The sequence below is a fragment of the Thermobia domestica genome, chromosome 11 (genome assembly GCF_964235325.1).
Source record: "Thermobia domestica chromosome 11, izTheDome1.hap1.1, whole genome shotgun sequence".
NCBI lineage: Eukaryota > Metazoa > Arthropoda > Insecta > Zygentoma > Lepismatidae > Thermobia > Thermobia domestica.
The window spans coordinates 69,852,717-69,874,710 of NC_137464.1; the positions used below are offsets into that span (position 1 = coordinate 69,852,717).

Consider the following 21,994-nt stretch of genomic DNA (forward strand, 5'->3'; position numbering starts at 1 on the left):
TTGTATGAATTTAGATGCCAACTGTCGCATATCATTAGAAAGTTAATACGAGAGAATTATGAAATAAAATAAATAAACGCGTGTGATTTTCTTATAAAATTGCATGGCGAACGCATTTGGCATTTTATCTTATCCCAAACGGTTGTCGTCGAATGTACACGGTTAAAGAAGCTGGTTGGCCAAATTAAAAAGATCTCAACGATTTATCCCTCTACAAAGGAGGTTTTCTTCATCGCCTCCATGGAGAATTTGGAAGAACACGCGCCTAGTAATTTTAAGGTTGTTGGTTCTCGCTCACCCCTGGGTACCTATTTTTAGTGTTTTTTAAGACTCACTCTAATGTAAACAAAACACGCATACATGAGATTTAACATATTTTGGGGGAGTAATTTTGTGGTTCATTGGCGTTTCATCGCGTCTCTACCACTAGTTGTATAATTTTCGAAACGTATGTCGGGCCACCGCGGATCGTCGCTGCGGGGCCGCCAACTTTTGGAGAGATGTCGCTAGTTCCCCATCGACACTTACGACATGTGGTATTATAGAGTGGTGGCTCAAAGATAGAGCGCTTACCTCTTCTGTATGGTGTTCCTGGTTCGATCCCTGGCCAAGTTAGTTCGTGATGGACATAATCGTGCCCATGGTTTTCTCGGAGTACTCCCGTTTCCTCTCACTTTCTCATTCCACCATCATTCACTTGCTTTAATCATCGTCTCCCTTATCTTACAGGGCATTATCGTGGGACGTTAAACTCAAAGATTTCATTTCATTTTATTTTCAAAACTATTATAGATTGTAACATGTGCATTTCTAAGCTAGTCTCTATTTATTGTCTGCGCGTTAGTTTGTAATTTATAAATAATGTATCTATAAACACGGCTTTTGCAATATAAAGTTATTGAATGTTATAGATATTTAAGTTTGCTATTCGAACACTATGATTCAAATGTAATTTCCAATGCTAATTACATACAAAACACTGAGAGAGAATCTTAATCGATTGCCTCTTTTCTTTTTACCTATGACGATAGATGCAAAGAGGATCGTCAGTTTAAGAAAATACTTAAAGAGATCCATGCCATAGATTGTATGGTAAAATACGTACATTTCTCGCCCTTGCCGCACACTCGATACGACTCGATCAAACCCGTTGGTCATTGGATGCAGTGCATGCTGTGGTTTACTCCTGCACATTTGTTCTTTCTGCAGTCTTGCTGTTGTTGTATATTTTTTCGTTTCTCTGTACGGACCACATAATTTCTCAACTTTAGAGTCTCATATCTCTCTTATTTGGCAACACTGATAACCCATATTTTGCTTATTTTATACCAATTGTTTTAATGTCATAAAATGATTTACTGTACCTTCCATCTGGAAAATTTTTAGTTTGTGTTGGGATGGCAACACTGGTTGTGTGATATTACTGCCGTGTTCTTGGTCAAGTGTCCCCTTTCCGTATGTATCAGGTTATCTTCAAAGATTTTTCATTTTCTGCCTTTTCCCGGCGTGTTGGAGATATAATTCGGCACAGCCTCATCCGGTCACTGCTTGGTATATGTGTTATATATACCGGGTAAACAAGGTATTTCCGTACCAAGTGACTATCACCACGATGATTAGCGATCTACAATTAGTCAGGGCATCAATTTTCATAAATATCTAACTGTCACGGTTCGCATAGGTCCCTTGTAAGTAACTCTATGGACTATGGAATGCGGAAGTTTAATGCCGCGTTCACAAAAGCTCTCCATTGGACTTTTGTCCTTAGCCAACTGGATTCAGTTTCTATCTTGTATGCTCATCGCATATAACAAATATTGTAATATTAGATAACGAGAAACGGTTTTATCATTACTTTTTTGTGGATTTTGTATTGCAAAAATTTGCTTCTATCTTATCTTTCTAGGAAAAAAAAAAATTGGAAGCTGAAGAAATTTCCTAAAACTTCTAGTTTCAACTCTGATCTCGTCAGAGTGAAGATAGTTAAGATAATGAAAACAAAATTCTTTCCTTGCGGCTTCCATCTTTGACCTTATCCCGTCGGTGAAAGGGCGAAGTGGTGTATCTTGATTTTTATAATTTTACAGGAGAGCGATTTAAAATGTCTCGTTCAACGTTATATCTTGCTTTACATTTCAAAATACGCCATTTTTAGAACGTTCATACCTCTGTTAATATAAGGAATTCCGGTATGAAATTTATAGTTGATAGAGAAGGTTAAATGAGGATAGATGGTGGTCATAACTCAAAATCACGTTTTCAAGTTACGCTACTTCGCCCTTTCACCGATGCAACTAAAAATGATATATTTACCAGATCCCTTTTCAAGATCACCATACCTTGAAAATTCACCGTAGTTTCACTCATTTGCTAATAGTTCATTTAAGATTTCTGAATAGGAAGATTTAAAAGATGACAATAACTTAAAATGTTCTTTATTGTATTTTATCTAAGTTTTTTGAAAGAAAATTTACAGCGTATTTTAACAGGCATGAAACAAAAAAAAAAAAAAAAACAGAGTATTTGATTTTCTGATGGGTGTAGCCAATCCTTGTGCTTGATGATGTAGTGTGTCTGAAAAAAATGAATAAATACAATTTAAGTTGGAATATATTAATTATCATATTTATGCAATATTCAAGGAGAAGTTCTCTTTTCTTAAGCGATATAATGCATTTTGATATGTAGGATTTAAATTCACATATCAAGGGTCATTAAAAAAAAAGACAATAAATTTTATTTTGTATTATAAATAGGTATATTATTTATTTTCTACCACTGAATTATACATTGAATACCAGACAAATGAATAATTATGGATAGAAGTAAATGGTACTTATATTAAAGAGTATATTCTAAGTTTCGAACAGTGTTGATGTTTATATTAAATTTCAATACTCGGTGCTGTATTACAAACAGAGACGTTCTCACGAGGATCCACCCAGTCGAGATCCTTCCATCTTTCTAGTTTGGATTTGCATCAAAAGTTCCTGATCGCGAACCATACTCGAAGTATGATATTATGTGGGCATGCCACTGTGAAGCATATCCCTGCCTCCAGAGATGCCGATTTCTGCATAACTTTGGGGTGCCATTCAGGTATGTGTTTCATTTGTCAGATTTTGTATATAAGAGTTTTGATACAAATATGGGGTCGCAAGCAAATTCTTGGGGTGCCCAAGATCGGCGGCTATGCTTTGCCTCTTGAATATCTGTGCGTTTATCACATTATTATTATTATTATTATTATTATTATTATTATTATTATTATTATTATTATTATTATTATTATTATTATTATTATTATTGGTTTTCTCTTTATTCATTCATGAAATGCCTTTATCTGTATTTTGACTTTGGTTTCTTTGCCTAGCTTCCTAGTTAGTTTATTTTCTTCAGAGAAACTAATAGTAGTTGCCAGGAAAATGCACAGATTTTAGTGCAGTTTGACGTAAGTAGGACGTGGTCTCAAAAAAAATACTAAAGTTAACAGTTAAATTGTTTTTCATTTATGTAGTTATTGATAAAAGGAACCAGAAAATATTTAGCTATATCCTTCCCTTATTACCCCCAAATATCCCTAAAACACAAACGAATTTCTTAGTATCATATAATCTATACGTTAACACGATACTTAAAAATATACGTTTCGAGATAATTTGAACATGTTATAGGTGAAAAACTTTCTTTTTACTTTTAAAAGAGGCTTAGTGGCTCAGCGGTAGAGCGCTTACCTTCGGCGGGTGAAGTCCCTGGTTCGATCACCTAGAAGTAAGTTTGTCGTCCCTGGGTTTCCTTGAAGTGTTTCCGTTTTCTTCCAGATTCTCATTTCACCAATTCTTCCATTATCATTAACTTGTATTAATTATCGTTTCCCTTAGCCTAAAGGGCATAATAGTGGGATATTAAACTTAAATATTTCATTTAATTTTCCTTTTAAAATCAATTAATGAAGGCCTTACCGAATTCATGCTTTTTTAAAAGATGATGTGTGCTCATTAAAACTCATCTTAAAACTGAATTGAGGAAAACGTGAAATTAGGCTGTAAGATCTTTCTATATTAACCCATTTGGGACCAAATTATTATTTTTTTGATTTCTTTCACTTTAAGAATTCAACTTAGTTTATTAGTGCCTAAGTATCACGAAAAAATAACATTTTGATTTTTCCTGCGCATCGGATATGACTTACGCCCTGTCCTATAAATAGGACGCTTGTCCTTTCTGATATACTAGAAAGGCCATATTCCTAACTAATTGCATTCTATTGCTTGAGTGAAGCAATTCAAATTTTTACCGCTAAGTGCTTCAAGGCATTGAGTGATCACGGCCGGTCTATCCAAGCACGAAGTCTTCCTGATTTATATCTATCTATCTATCTATCTATCTATCTATCTATCTATCTATCTATCTATATCTATATCTATATCTATATCTATATATATATATGCGTGTGTGTTTTGTATTGATATTTATTTACCAAAATTATACAAAATAAGATATGACACATAACTAAACATAACGTACAAATACCAGTATTTAGAACACTAAACAGTTACGTTTGAAGTTCAGATAATTGCTATTTTGTAATTTCGATCTACCTGTGCTAGTTTGTCACACGTGTTTGGCTTTGATTCAAAGTTTATTTTTCTTTGCCTTGTTGGTATTTCACGAAAGCTTTGAAACAATGTGACATACTTTTCAAAGTACGATAATGGTATTCAAGTGTATCTATTGGCATTTTTACGTCTTCCTTTCCATAATGAAGTAACCACTTCCAGCGAGCCGTACATCATTCAAAACATTTGAAGAGGTGACCACCAAGTTCGATAAATATGATAGATATACAGATATGTTTCGTGTAAATGTCAGAAGATCCACATTGAACTGAGTTGGTTTCGTAAACATAATTATGAGTTTACGATCATCATGTTAATAATTCGTGAAAATATCACCCAATACCACTTCTTGCATCTTATACCAATTCTAAGTTTTTGAAGCAGTCAACACCTCCCATATGGTTATTGTAGGATAACATGAGGCTGCTCAATTCTAATATGCTCATGATGTAGTCGGCTCCACCTCATCGTTCACGAAACAGAATTTGTGCCAATTACAACACGTCAAGTGTCATTCCATTTGGCAATGAGAACTTACCATTCCACTCGAATCTGTATTCATATGAACTCCCTGCATATGTATTTACTCAACTCTTGAATCAGTCAATGGATACTGAGACACACGGTTGCTCTGAATCCCAATTTACGAAGATGTATTAGCAGATCTCTACTTGCGAAAAAATTCTCAAAATATAGCAAAATATAGCGGACCATTTACAATATCTAGCATATTGAAAACCACTCTGGAATCTTAAAAAAAATCGTCTTCTCAATCATGATGTATATTGTCGCTAGCACTCTCCTTCATTCTCATATCCTTTCCATAGCAGAGGTCAAATTCTTATAACAAGTTTTATTATCGTACAACAGAAAATGATAATTGTTCTTTATATGTACATCATAACGAACTGTTTCCTTCACTATAGCTATATTGCACTGAGTCACTGTTGAAAATACAAAAGAATAACTCTGTAGGTGATTTGTTTACAACATTTCTCTTTCAGTTCGCTGAAGTTTCTGTCAGTTTGTACACCAACTTGGGGAAGCTTTGTGTATAATGCGTATTTTTTTTTAAACATTTTTTGAACATTATTATTCAGTACTTTTCTTTTTCTAACACTTATTTCTCTAATGTAGTTACACTAAAGCTTAGATGCAAATTACATTCAATTGAGAAAAGTAAAAAATTGTAGTTTTTAAGTATTGAACAATGAATGATAAGCGTAAGAACGCGAAAAATCAAGGGCGTCAGTCTATCTATACATTCGCTTTTATTACTTAGTAGTATATTGCTTTGGACCAGCGTCCTATTTATAAGACACTAATGTTTCACCATCTATAGCACCGAAAGTAATAACAAAACTAAAATAACTTTTTGTAGTCTGATTGCCGCGTACCTATTGCTGCCTAATACATATAAATTAAATGCATTGTTTGTATTAAAAACAAAAAATAACGTTGCCCGAAACATACCCAAATAAAGTAACCTACACAGATAAATTTAAGTGTCCGTCTTTTACAGAGGGAAAGGAAAAATGTATCAAAAAATTACAGTGCATTATGACAGGTCTCCAATTGCTCCCTGTAATTAGCAGAACACGAAAACCATATTCTTCTTTTTTATAAAAAATAAAATATCAAGTGTCCTAAAAATAGGACACTGGTCCCAAATGGGTTAAAGTGGTATATTACATGTTTCTGATTCTTTTTTTTTTCTATTCAATAAATCTAACTAAGTATTAATTGAATTTATTGAATTGGCGGAGAGACATGCAATTTGAACTGAAGGACATGCTAACAGGTATTTTTCCTTATGTAAATAACGTGACAATTCCAAACTTCATACTTAGCATCTTTACATTATTAAATAAGTGTAAGGAAACATCATCATCACACAAATGAATGCTAATACTATGTAATGTGGCGAGATAAGTGCGACTCAATTTTCGAAAAGCTTGCTAACCTGTAAGTTCCAATACGATCTTTTATTTTTAAAAATTATTGCTAAAAATACACGTCTAAAAGGTGCAATTAAAGAAACGGAAGACTCGTTGAACTTTGAATTAATCAGACACATGAGTACAACGAATTCTCCAAGATAAAGTGATTGCCATTAGACTGATGCAATTCTTCTTGAGGTTTCATATTATTTTAGCTTTAATATTACGATTTCATTTCATCATGTCTCTTCCTATAAGCTATATTAACTACTTTTAACACTCCTCAAATCTCTTATAAATCGATAAAATAACTGTAAGGTAGGTATACGATAGCTAACTTTAGAACTTACTTTCTACAGTATAATGTTTGTGATTTATTTATTCAGGTTTTGTATTCATAACCTTAGACAATAGCGATGTCAGCACAATTTCTGTATTCTTCCTGTGGACCACATCCCATTGCGGAGGATCCATTGCCACAGTCTCCCCATCGGTTACCTGCGGAGAAATATTAATTATTAATAGTATTAAAATATATTATCAATAATTGCAAGCTGTATTTATCAAATAGAAATTTCTAATATGTAAGTGTTCTTCATTAGTATGCGATAGCACCTAGGTGTAATTCTAAGCTGGAAATACAGGAACATAAGGTAGCCAAAAGCAACATGACCAAAAATGAATTTAGGTTCTTAATAATAATTATTATTTTTGCAAAATAGTTTCTTGTAAGTCGTCAGACTTGGAAGCTAAGTTAGACAATAACAATAACATATAACTTTCAGAAGATGCATACATAGTTCGAGTTAAGAGTATTCCAAACAATTTTCCGTATCTTTTTTCCTTTTTTCTCCCGAATTTTTTCGCCCCTCTTACTTCGGCGCCAGGGGCCGTCGCCTTGCTCGCCCCCCCCACGGCACGACCCTGATTAGCGCATAATTAACATTAATAAATATTAAGATTTGAAGGTATTATTAGCAAGTTATACAGGGCGAAATACTTTATCAGAAGAACACGTTCGACATCAAACAATAACCCCCCCAAAAAGTGCTTCCCTTGCTGAAGGAATATGTCTCTTTAATGAAAACCTTCGAACTATACTGCTGGACTACTATCAAATTGATATTCATATAAAAGAATCCTCTTAAAGAAGAAGTAAACTTTAAGTGATCGCACTAGATATGTACAACATTGCACAAATAAATATGCAGCCTTGGTATATACAAAACATCCATAATTAGGAAACAAATTGTAGTTATAACACCAGGTATTTTCTAAGTTCCACTTACCGTCCCTGTAGTACCATTGCATGACGCATCTGTCACAGGTAAGTCCCTCAGGAAGCCTGACGTCAATGGTGTACACTCCATGGTTGTTGTTGTCATTCTGGTCCAAGAAGTATCTGGTTCCTGATCCATCAGCCAATTCCAACAGGTTTTGATCGAAGCATTCTTGTTCCTCGAGTTCCTTAGGGTCACTGAGTTTGCAGATACGCCATTCCATCCAACCAGCGTGAGTGGCTGTGAAGTTAATAGCTACCTGGACTACTTGACCTTCTTGGTATTCTCGGCCTACAATTCCCAAACCGTAAGTTCCTCCATTTTCATTGGGTCGTGGACGAGGGTCAGCATAGTTGTCTCCACAAATTCCGCAGTTACCATTGTTCTGGTACCACTGGACCTAAAGATAGAAGATATAAATTTCAATATTGATTACGAAGAATGTGAGAGCATGTATTACAAAACTTACTGAATCTTATTTTTTGCCAGAAAAACAAGAAAGCACATTAGATAGTCTAAATCTTCAAAGTACAAGTTTACAGGAACCAACAAAGTCAATACTTTTATGTTATTCAAAAGATGATTCAGATATATATAGTACATATCAGTTTCACTCGTGTCCTCTAGATTATAAAACTGTAATTATATAATATTACACCCTCATTCTGTAAAATGTTTTCTATTCATCGTTCAGAAGTTTCAGGTCACTGTTTTTATAATTTTATCATCTTTTGATGTTCTCATTTTATAATTTTAGTTCATTTTAACCACGTGTGTGAGAGTTAATTTTTCTGTCCTTACTCGTCCTTGTTGACACCGAGGTTATGAAATATGGGACCTAATATTAATAAGGGCTCAGAACTACGACCAGGGCTTGAATCTTCTGTAGTTGGTAGGTGCATAGTTCACCAAATCGACCCTCACAGTATTGATCATATACTATTTACCAGGTTATAACAATGTTATAACAGTACTGGAATAATAAAGCAAGGAAAATGACCTTTTGCTTGCTGAGTGTTGATTTTAGCCTACGAAACTCTGGAGTTTGTTAATTTCTGTTATTATTATTATTATTATTATTATTATTATTATTATTATTATTATTATTATTATTATTATTATTATTATTATTATGTCTAATGTATCTTCTGACAACTGTACCGATGACAACTGTCAGTTTAAATGAATGTGTGATCTGAGAGCCATAAGCTTCTGTATCCCACATCTAAGCTGAAAACATAAACCATACAGCTTCAAGGATACGCTAATATACTTGCATGTCACAATGTATCAGGACAGGATTGAAGGGGAGTGCCCCCCCTCACCCTTTGTTGTAAATATACACTATCCAAAATGAGAAGCTAGCAGTGAAAATAGCAACACTTTCATAAGGATTCTGTACGATACAAAGTATCCATCATATTCCAAGTCCATTATTAAAGAAATTCCTGATCTAAAGCAGCAACGATGCAAAGCGGACATGGCTCAATTGGTAAAGCGTTCTCTCTTTGCATTCGGAAAGTGGTGGGTTCGATTCCCGAGACCAGACACTGAGCATTTTCACGGCAATTCTTCATTTACACCACAAATGCTAAAGGCATTTAAAAAAATCAATTTAAATTTACTGGTAGTTATTGGTGAACCCCCGTCAGAAAATCCTGGATCCGACCCTGCAATGTATCCCTAGGTAAAGCCTTTAGATGACACTGAACTGATTAAAATATGAGTAAGAAATACAAACTATATACTGATTTACCACATTTCTAATTTCTAATTTCAGTTCTAATTATAAAGATCTATTACGAAATTATGCTATGAAGTTAATTAATTTTTCTAATAAACATCTTTGCGTGACAACAGTTTTCAAGATACGTTCACTTTTCATCTCTTTGTTGAGGAACTTACTCCGTATGATCCACAGTTCAGTGCGTTATCCAAATAATTGGGTGGAACGTTGAATCCAAATCGCCACATAGACGATCTCTCTGGTGGTTCAGAGAGAAAACCATGACCCACAACGTCGTGGACCAAGAGGGCACCGAGCAAGAGCAGAGCGGAGTGGAACATCTTTGCAAAGTAAGTGAGGGTTTGGGATGCTTCGATCTTTCCACACTGTGCTGTCCTTAACTGAATCGCGGGTTTTTATACTAGTTTATGCCTCAACTTCCATAATAATCACGTGAAAGATAAAGGAAGTACAGAATGTCTGATTTTTTTTTTATTTAGAACTGGGAGGAGTACAAATATGACAATGGTCTCTGCTACCTTTTAATTATAGATCAAGCGATATTTCGAATTCAATCACTTGATGTATGTGTATAATTATCAATGAATCTCGATTTGTGCATATCTATTTGTAAAGGAAGAAAGGAAGGGATCACTCGAAGATAACCATAGTCATTTATGACCACCACGTGTTCTCAGTTTGAAAAGATAAAAGTAAGTATGATTATATATATATATTTATATTTCATAAGATAAGAGCACGTGAGTGTTAATTTACTTAACAAGGTGGAAAATCAAATGATTCAATATTTGTGCACATTGTCTGTTATTGGGCTGTAATGTTCTCGTGCTTATTTATTTACTTTATCAATATAAATGTTGTATAACTACTAATAATAACGTATTAGTCAATAATACGATCAGAAATCACCAGACAACACCACTTACTTTATTATTAATTCATATTCAAAAGATCCTCCACACTGACCTCAACGCATCTCCAACATGAACACTTTGCTTATTTAGCACAAATCGCAATGTGGATACAACAACCTTCCAACTCCATACTAATCTATCAACTACGACTCTACGACAGATGGGGCGCGGTGGCACCATGGTAGAGCGTTCACATCTGGTGCTTGGGGGTTCCTAGTTCGATCCTAGCTCGCGCCGTGTGGACTTTGTGGTGAACAAACACCGTGCTCGGGGTTCTCCTTCCTCCCTCTTTCTTCATTCCACCATTTCATTCATTTCTCATCGTCACCATCTTCTTTAGCCTAACCGGCATAATCGTGTGACGTAAAATAAAGATTTTTCTTTACGACAGTAATTATATGTTTTTATTTCGTACACTTTGTACCTATAACAACTTCGACCTTATTGTTTTTTTTTAATAAATTCAATATTAGTGAAACTCTGTTACGTAAATGATTGGTTATGAATAATACAGGTGAGTCAGGCCAGACAACTATATGTATTTATCTGTACATTTGTATTTAGGTATCATATAATTAGTGTCAAGTATTTTAGTTCTACGTATTCGTATATATGTTTAAGTGTGTATTTCTTTGCTTTCCTTTTAGCTTATTTTGACCTATCTAGCTCAAGTTTATATATATATGAATCTAGGCAGTTCAAACACGAACTCAATAAGCTATTATCTGGAGGAACTTAGGGCTCTGAAAAAGACAAATTCAGTGACTCAAGAGAAGAATATGTGGAGTCGGGACCATCAATGTCAGCAAGACATGTGTATAATTCTGTTGACACGTATGATGATATCTTGTCTATCTGTGTGGAGAAGGTGGATATAGAAGGATTACCATTTATCCCGGGAAAATTTCTTGAAGAGATCGACCAGAAAAGGAGGAGTCAGTAGTTCGATAACTCTCCTTCTAAACAAGAGACTCATGGCGCTGCTTTTATTGATGGAATTGTGAACTCTAATTTTGAAGAGAAAAAACATTGAAAGTTATTTTTTTTTAGTGAAAAATTGTGAATTTTAGTGAGTGATAAAACATAAACAGTGAGAGACATTAGACTAAGCCAAAGGAAAGTTTTGATTAATTTTTTTTAGATGTTTTCGTGTGTATCGAATTTTTTGTTCTTTCTTTCAGTGTATATAAAGCGAGTTAGAAAAAGAGATATTTTAAACTAAGACAATACGAAACATTTGAAATGACGGGAAATTTAGTTTTTTTTCTTTTTTCTCTTTTTGTCGAGTGCTATCTTACTGTTCTATCAAATAAATTCAATATTAGTGGAGTTGTGTTATGTAAGCGATTGGTTGTTAATAATATAGGTAGGTCTGGCCAGACAAATATATGTATTTATATATTACATACATATCGTCATCGGAATTGCACTACCCCCTATGTGGTAAAATGTGAATTTTTCAGGAAGAACAAAAAACTGTCCCTTAGATTTCCATTTAGCTCTGACAAATTCAATTTTGGGCCACTAATATTAACTGCTCAGCAGTTGTTTTCGTGACTAATCACAACAAAATCAATTAGTTTTCATATTAAGGAAAAATGAAATAAAATTCTGGAAGCCACTTAGTGGGTTATGAAATGAACTTGTACCCACATAGCTGGTTTTGATACAGCCTTTTACCATTGTAAGAAATGGCAGTATTCTTATAACCATAATAAAACTGATCCACTGTTCTAAATAAACATGTGTTTTACAATATTTCAGAATTTTATTATGAAAAAAAGTGATTTTTTGAAGCAACAGTGACATCACAGATTTTTAAAGAAAGATTAATATGAAATTTTATTATCCAGATACAATAAAAGAAAACACTGATCTAATGAAATAGTAAACAAACCGATTGTTCTGTCTTCGTTATTGCTCAGAGTAAAAGTAATCCTTCTTGGAGCGAAACATTGATGAATTTAAATCGCAATAGTCGGAAAGTCCGTAGCAACATTGCTAGCAGTATACACTTTGATTAACAGTGTAATTTGTTGTGAAATTTGCTTAGTTACTTGTGGTGTCTCAATATCGAAATTGTATCAATATCTTACAGACATGCCTTCATCCAGAAAGAAAGACTGTCACAGCTGTTTTCACAATCTGATTCTGAGAACAATTTACCCACGCCCATTTTAATAGGTCTCAAACTAAATGTTTGATTCATCCAGAGGAAATAATGCCAGTTCCAAATCCTAGAAAACAGTTAGGCAGCAGAGGAAGAAAAACAGAAGCAGCTGCAGTTTTGACATTTTGACCATATAACAATGCTCTTTAGCAGCAGAAGAAAAGAAGCACAAACAGAAGAAAAGAAGACAGCAAACAGAAAAGCAAAACCAAGTTCATGAACAATATATCACGTAATAGGACAAAGAGCAGTACAAATAGCCCGCAGCTACCCCAAAATATCGTGAACGATGTATTCTGATAGTGGCGACAACATCTTGAAAGATTTCCTTCAGTGGGCCGCAGACAACATTGATCATAACATCAACACCGTTGGGTATGAGCTTATCCCTACCCAACATCACTGTTCAAAGAAGTATTCATGCAGTTATCCGACAAAGGAAGCCTTGTCACAGTGTCCAAATGGCTCTGAAACATGCTTCTTCGGGTAATTTTGATATTGTCATCATGGTTGCAGATGATACAGGTATCATTATTCTTCTAGTATACTACTTGAGACCTGAAATGTATGATATCTTTGTTCAAAAATAAATAAATAAATAAAGATGGAATCAAGAGCAGTGAGCTCACATATGTGAGTGTCTGTGAAATATGTAGTAATATAACGCAGACTATGTCAGACATTCTGTATGAGTGTCTGCGCCTTTTGGTATTGGGAAACCTAATACATATAACACATTCAGAAGAGAGTAAAGGAGTTAACTCATGACTTGTCCAGTAAACCCTGCAAATGTAGCTGGAATCGGCATATCAATACTGTTGATTCTTTATTGTGGAGACACTGACACATTTTTAAACAAACTTCGGCACTTGAGTGGCATGAGAGCAATTGCCGGATCAAATAACGTAATTATTCCGGAAAGACTGCCTCCTACGGAGAATGCTGCGCAAAATTTCCATATTTTACGAACATATCTGCAAATAGTACGTTGGAAAACACTTATCTGCAATGCCCTTGATCTAGCTAAGTTGGGCTGGATGTTTGACAATCCCAATTCTAACCGATCTGGCACCAGCGAAAGAGCTCTCCGGAACGTAATCCGCTGCATATGAAAATCTTCATCCAGGAAGCCGTGGAACACAAATACCTGCTAATGTCGAAAACAGGATTGAAGTGTATATCATGTCCTCACTGTCACAGCAGATCATGTTGCAGTACTAGTATTCTTAATTTGTGTGACAGTGATGATGAAGATCTTGACAATAAAATGTAAATGTGTACATTACGTTCAGAATGTTATAAAATTTATTTGAAATGTTTTTTTTTTACTCAATTTCAGTTGCGATTCAGACAGCCTGCTTATTTATAAAGTGTCAGATATTAGTTTATTGTTACTTACGTATTTTCATTTTACTTGATTTAATTCGTATGATTGTAGCTTTTAAGCATAATTATGCATTCATAAGGGTGCATCGAGAAGCGTGTATTTTATGCAAGCTATTTCAAACATGATACTTCACCGAAATTATAATGTATAGAATTGTTTTATATCTTAAGTAGAATGTGTTTCGCTACATCTTTACTTGTATACATCTATACATTATCCAAACTTGGATAGTGGTAGGCTTTTAATGAGTTAAACTTGGATGGATTCTGCATCAAATAAGAGCAAAGTCAGCTTTATACCAATTACTTCTAGGTTAACCCTAATTTTCAACTGGTGCGCCTACACTAGTGCTCTCAAACGGGTCGGGTCGGGTCATTTCATGTCGGGTTGTCGGGTCAGGCTACTAGGGTCGGGCTGTCGGGTCGAGTCAATCGGGTCAGCTCGCGTAGGGTTGGCGGGGCGGGTCAGCTCTGGTCGTGTTGTCGGGTCGGGTCGGGTCACTCGAGTCAGTTCACTTTGGTCAACTGAGTTTAGGTTGAGCTTAAACTCGGATGGAGTCGAAAGCTGCTGTTTTTCGCTAGCTGCTTAATTAAAAATAACAATTTTTAATTGATTTTATAGAAACCGTAAATCTATTTTGAACACTTGCAACTAGTGTTTTTATGGTAAATGCTTATTTTTGTACTTGTGTGTACTTTAATTTTTAAATGTGGAAGATTGATTTTACCAATCGATTGTAATATTAATATCTACGCCAATATGGAGTATAGATTTAGAACAAAACTAGAAGTTATTAAGCAAGGCCAAAAGAAAGATTGGATATGGACGACCAAGCCCAAGCGGAGGCGCGGTGGCTCAGTGGTAGAGAATTCATCTCTGATGTGTGGTGTCCATGGTTCGATCCCAGCTTGTGCTAAGTAGGTTTGTGGTGGAGAAACGCCGTGTAGTGGGTTTTCTCGGGGTTCTCCTGTTTCCTCCTACTTTCTTCATTCCACCATTTCATTCATTTCTCATGGTCACCATCTCCCTTAGCCTCGGTTCAGAATCGAGGGACCTTAAACTGAATATTTCATTATATTTCACCAAACCCAAGAGCATCGATACAAGAACAAGATAAAGATTGGATATGCAAGACGAATTGCATAGTAATCTCGCTCTTGGCCTTGTTTTGGTGATCACCAAGTAGCGATGAGCATATTTTCTTGCTTTCTGTATAGTATGAAAGGCCATAATAAAAAACCACACTTGGTCTTCATTTGTACCGATGGGGCTAGCATTCTTGGCTCTTGTATAGCATGAAAGACCATCAAGAGTACGAAATGCAGGACCAAGACTTGACTGTGCAAGACAAAGAATAAGACGCAGTATTGATGACCAAGACCCAGGGTGCGAATTGTTTGAATTTCATTTATTGGGCTGAAAGTGATGAAATAAAATTAGTACTTTATAATTAATTATCATACTGTATTTTTAAATTTTAAATTACAAAATTCATATTATGTATCTTTTTACTTACAACTATATATACTGTAAAATACGCTTTAATTACCGAGAAAGAAAAATCAAAGTGGCGCGGGTCCCGGAATCATAAAAACCTATTTTGGAATGAAAGTTGAAGGGTTGGAAAAAATCACAGGTTTTCTCCCGTTTCTTCAACCCTTATCATTGTAGTTAAACGATTTCCTTTTTTCTCCGCCAAGAGACCCTTGCTACTGCCTTCCGAGAAGACCCCCTGCCTTTCGAGCAGGTGAGAACACTGACCTTGAAGAAAAATTTCGTCACATAGAACTAAAGCAAGAAAAAAAAGAAATAAATTCTCCCACGTCGGACATTGGTATCAGTTATAAAATGAAATAACCAAACCTCAAAAGTGCCAGATATTCCCTAAGATGCATATATAAATCCCCCGCTTGATCTAGCTAATGGTTAACGTGTAAGACTTCGGTACATGTTTTCCGGGTTTAATTCCCAATGGGAGTGCATTTTGGCGTTCACCCAGCGTCGTGACGTAGTGCTCTCAAACGGGTCGGGTCAGTCGAGTCAGCTCGGGTCGGGTCAATCGGGTCAGCTCGGATCGGGTTGTCGGGTCGGGTCAATCGGGTCAGCTCGGGTCGGATCACGGGTCGGGTCGGGTCAGTCAATTCGGGTCACGGGTCGGGTCGGGTTGGTCTTTAAACCTTCCCGACCCGACCCGTTGAGAGCACTAGCCTGCACTAATGGATGAAGATGGGTTAGTAGCCAGGTTGGTTCCTTCCTTTATTAAAACTCAATGCTCAATTCAGATAGTAACGCCGAGCGAGTGATACCGATAGAGAGAAGGGTTAAATAGCCAGGTTGATTACTTTCTTATTACAACTCAATTGGGATGCGGTCCATTATTCTAGAACTCAGACGTATTTCTATTACAATTCTCGGTGGTAGCTCATGTTGTTATGATCCCATATTAACCTCTAGGTTATAATCACACGTAACCTAATGCTGAAACGGACGTTAAATTCAGACCTAAGCAACCATGTATACAAGGTGTCAATAAAAATATTATCATATTTTAAGGTAGTATTACGTCGCTTTGGATAATCGCATTTAAATGAAATTGGTCACATTTGAAAGAAAAACAAATATTTTTGTGCATGTCAACAATGGACAACAATGTCACAAATGAACGGGATCAAACACAGAAAAAGTAAATTTACTCACGTTTACCTTGTTTTCACTAATTGGTGAGCAGGCTTGTGTTTACGTGTTCACTAATTAGTTATTTTCACAATTGGAAGAAGAAGAAGGCAATATCTTTATTTTCCAATATTATGGAGCACCTCCTCACTGGCATTTACATGTTCGGGGACATCTGAATGAACAGCTTCCAGGATGATAGTATCCTCGACAAGTGGCCACCAAGGTTGCCTGACCTGTCAGTTTGTGACTTCTTTTTATGGGGTTACGTAAAGGATTGTATCTATGTACGCTCGCTGCCACAAAACCTACAAGAAGTGTAAGTTCGTATCAGTGCTGCTATCCAGTCCATTTCATCAGATATGTTGGAGCGTGTGAGGCGTGAATGGGAATATCGTCTTGATGTCTGCATTGCCAATCGTGGGACCCACATTCAATGTCTATGAGGTATAGTAAAAAATATTTCAGTTTTTCTTTCGTATGTGACCAATTTCGTTTAAATATGATTATCCAAAGCAACGTAATATCAGGATAAAGTGTGATAGTATTTTTATGGTTGCACAGTATTACAAAAATCTTTTTTTTTTATTGTTTTGTAATTTTATTTTAATGAAGATTACAGCTCTTAACAGTTACACATCCATTTGTGTACGTTCAAAAAATTCTTGCAAGACATACAGAAATTGACAATCATTTCAAGTTTTACTTTTTTATTCGATCACAGTAGCGCCCCTGTTATCGACATCAGTGTGTCACGATTGATCGAAATTTGCAATTTAATCGAGACAGTGTTGACAGACCACGTCTAAGATATAGGCCTAACTAGTGCTCTCAACGGGTCGGGTCGGGTCGGGTTGAAGACCGACCCGACCCGACCCGTGACCCGAATTAACAGACCCGACCCGACGCGAGTGACCCAACCCGTGATCCGACCCGACTGACCCGACCCGAGCTGACCCGAATAACCCGACCCGAGCCGACCCGACTGACCCGACCCGACCCGAGCTAACCCGATGCGAGTCGGGTCGGGTCGGGTCAACAAGACCCGTTTGAGAGCACTACGTCACGACACTGGGTGAACGCCAAATGCAGTCCCATTGGGAATTAAACCCGGAAAACATGTACCGAAGTCTTACATTAACCACTAGCTAGATCAAGCGGGGGATTTGTATATGCATCTTAGGGAATATTGGGCACTATTGAGGTTTGGTTATTTCTTTTTATAATTGATACCAATGTCCGACGTGGGAGAAATTTATTTATTTTTCTTGCTTTAGTTCTATGTGACGAAATTTTTCTTCAAGGTCAGTGTTCTCACCTGCTCGGAAGGCAACAGCAAGACTCTCTTGGCGCAGAAAAAAGGAAAGCGTTTAACTACAACGATAATTGTTGAGGAAACGGGAGAACACCAGTGATTTTTTCCAGTCCTTCAACTTTCATTTCAAAATAGGTTCTTATGATTCCGGGACACGCGCCACTTTGATTTTTCTTTCTGGTAATTAAAACGTATTTTACAGTATATATAGTTGCAAGTAAAAAGATACATAATATGAATTTTGTAATTTAAAATTTAAAAATACAGTATGATAATTAATTATAAAGTACTAATTTTATTTCATCACTTTCAGCCCAATAAATGAAATTCAAACAATTCGCACCCTGGTCTTGGTCATCAATACTGCGTCTTATTCTTTGTCTTGCACAGTCAAATCTTGGTCCTGCATTTTGTAGTCTTGGTGGTCTCTCATGCTATACAAGATGCTAGCATTCTTGTATAGCCTCGTCGGTACAAATGAAGACCAAGTGTGATTTTTATTATGGTCTTTCATACTATACAGAAAGCAAGAAAATATGCTCATCGCTACTTGGTGATCACCAAAACAAGGCCAAGAGCGAGATTACTATGCAATTCGTCTTGCATATCCAATCTTTATCTTGTTCTTGTATCGATGCTCTTGGGTTTGGTGAAATATAATGAAATATTCAGTTTAAGGTCCCTCGATTCTGCACCGAGGCATTTCGTAGTCTTGATGGTCTTTCATGCTATACAAGAGCCAAGAATGCTAGCCCCATCGGTACAAATGAAGACCAAGTGTGTTTTTTTATTATGGCCTTTCATACTATACGGAAAGCAAGAAAATATGCTCATCGCTACTTGGTGATCACCAAAACAAGGCCAAGAGCGAGATTACTATGCAATTCGTCTTGCATATCCAATCTTTATCTTGTTCTTGTATCGATGCTCTTGGGCTTGGTGAAATAAAATGAAATATTCAGTTTAAGGTCCCTCGATTCTGAACCGAGGCTAAAGGAGATGGTGACCATGAGAAATGAATGAAATGGTGGAATGAAGAAAGTAGGAGGAAACAGGAGAACCCGAGAAAACCCACTACACGGCGTTTCTCCACCACAAACCTACTTAGCACAAGCTGGGATCGAACCATGGACACCACACATCAGAGATGAATTCTCTACCACTGAGCCACCGCGCCTCCGCTTGGGCTTGGTCGTCCATATCCAATCTTTCTTTTGGCCTTGCTTAATAACTTCTAGTTTTGTTCTAAATCTAGAGCACTAGATAACCCGTTTGAGAGCACTAGATATAGCAACCAATAATTATTCTTAAACATCCCAGAGAGCAATTTAAACTTGCTGCAAGTTTTCCCAAACTTGCTGTTGCAGGTAAATTACCTTGCCGCAAGCTCTACTATGCAAGCCAATTAGCTTGCTGCAAGCTTGTGGCAAGCTAGTTAGTTACATCAAGACAAGACTTGCGGCAAGCTTGTCTTTACAAGTGAAACGAAAGTCAAAATCTCAAACGCAATCCAAATGTAAGCGTAACTCATCAATGGCAACGTTTATTAAGCTTATTGTAAGCGAAAGACACGCGAAACAAGCGATATGGAAGCTTGCGGTAAGCGAATTTAGATAAAATAAAACAGTAAGAAATCCGTATAAATCTATGCTACAATATATTTTTCCTCACTTTCCCAATCATTGAAGCAAATGTACAGCCGTGAAAACACCCACGTCTCCGATCTGCTTCTACAAAGCATCAAAGTAATCATAATAGTGACGGTTTTGTTGTGACAAGCAACGAGTTTTTTTTAATTGTTCCGCTCCCACTATTTTCATCTCATAAAAAATATTTTTTTAATAAGCTAGCCAGCGGCTAGCACCCTGTTAGAGGGTACGCCCTCTTTTAGGGAAGGGAATTTTATGGAGAATGGGTATTGGATGTATGTAGGATGGTCTATGGGAAGGTAGATATCAATTTATCTTTATTTAGTAATCTATAAATAAACACAGGACTTAAGGCTTTTGCAGCCTTAACATTTGGGTTGGTAGACATACAAAACAATACAAAGAATGTACGTAGTATGAAAAGAAAAATGTAAAACACATAGAAACAGGTTGATAAATCAAGAAGCGATGGTTAAGAGATAATGAGAGTTATTAGTCAGATGCAGAAGGAAATAAATTAAACACTAGACCAAAATAGTATCGATTTGTATGACGATGGGGGTGAGAGATGAGATGAGGTGCAAAACACGCCACAACACATAGGAAATGTTAATTAGACAAATGAGAGCATCTTCTTGCCTAGGGGCGGCTCTAGGCTACGATGTGGACATGGGGGAGCCCATATTAGTGAGAGGAGAATCACTGTGTAGTAGATGGAGTTATGAATGGGTGATGAAAATGAGTATGGAAATCATCGAGGAGGTTTAAGTCTGGGTGATTCGGTGGCAGTGTGTAACAATGCAGGGTAAATAATAATGACAATGGCGTATGCATGTATCGAGAAGGCGTGGGATGAACTGCTAAATGGTGCATGGCATCTATAAGAAGAGGATGATGATCGTGGTAACGTTTAGTAAGATAAGTAAGTCTGAGTTTTTCGATATGGTACTGCAATGTAGGGAATGTGACAAGACTGTAAAGATGTTGGGTAGGGCTGGGTAATATGATTCTATGTGCAATTCGGAAGGCATGACGTTCAAGTATTAGAAGTTTGTGGTAAAAGCTGGTTGGGGCAAATACCCAGGCTGTGTGGCCGTGTGTGAGAGTTGGGCGGAGAAATGCCTTATAAGTAGTGAGAACAGTGGCTGGTTTTAAACCCCAAGTAGTGCCAGTTAAACGTTTTAGTAAATTTAAACAATTGCATGCTTTAAAAGTAATTGATGCCAGATGCTGCTTCCAAGTTAGATGTCAATCGAATGTTACACCTAGATATGTTGCTGTCTTACTGGCTTGTATAAGAGTCTGGTCAACCTGAATGGTTAGTCTATTTGGGTTGCGGCGAATTCTAGTTGACTTTTTGGGTGGTAGAAATACGACCGCTTGTGTTTTTAAAGCGTTAATGTGAAAATGCCACTTCGTGCACCAGAGACAGAAATTGTCTATAGCTGTCTGCAGAAGCGTATTAATTTGTTGCATGGTATTACCCAGTGCAAGGAAGGCAGTATCGTCAGCGTATTGAAATATGTGCACATTATCCGGTAGTGGAGGCATATCGGTGACAAACAGAAGGTATAGAAGTGGAGATAATGCCGAACCTTGTGGAACACCAGAGAGGAGAAAAATGGCATCAGATAACTTATTGCTGATAGAAACATATGCAAGTCGGCCAGTCAGGAAATTGTAAATGATTCGAATATAAAGGATAGGAATATGAAGGCGAATAAGTTTGTAAATGACACCCAGAAGCCAGACCTTGTCAAATGCTCTTTCTAAATCGAACAAAACTAGACAAGACGGTTTGATAGAATTATAATGATTAGTGATCAAACTAGAAAGACGTAGCAGTTGATCATTGATGGAGAAAGCAGGTCGGAATCCGGCTTGATAAATAGGAAGTATGTGGTGTTCGCCGAGATATTGATGAAGGCGTTTGACCATGATTCGTTCCAGGATTTTACTGAATGTGGATGTGAGCTATATGGGACGATATGAGGAAACATCGTCCAATGGCTTGTTTGGCTTTGGAAACATCAGAGTTTTCGACATTTTCCAGGTGGTTGGGTAATACCCAGTGCGAAGTATAAAAATGTAAATCGTAGCTAGAAGGGTTAATAAGTAGAGAGTACTTTCCTTGATATGGCGATACGTGATGTTGTCAAAGCCAGGTGCAGAATTACGTTTCCGGGTAACTACGGTTCTGATATCGTCAACAGTAATAGGAGAAGCTAATGGTGTGTCAAGCGGAAGGGAGTGAATTATGCTGGGTTGTAACTGGTAAGCAGCGAGATTGATCTTTTCGA

General features: G+C 36.6%; 1 protein-coding gene across 1 annotated transcript; it reads right to left on the bottom strand.

Moving 5' to 3' along the window:
• Positions 1-2,440: 2,440 nt before the first annotated feature.
• Positions 2,441-9,941, bottom strand: LOC145663592 (uncharacterized). The gene is made up of 4 exons (XM_081729701.1): positions 9,745-9,941; positions 7,849-8,239; positions 6,910-7,057; positions 2,441-2,574 (listed from the first exon to the last, which is right to left on the bottom strand). The coding sequence occupies exons 1-3, from the start codon at positions 9,904-9,906 to the stop codon at positions 6,963-6,965; spliced, it is 648 nt and encodes a 215-aa protein (XP_081585827.1). The 5' UTR covers positions 9,907-9,941; the 3' UTR covers positions 2,441-2,574; positions 6,910-6,962.
• Between the last annotated feature and the right edge of the window lie 12,053 nt (positions 9,942-21,994).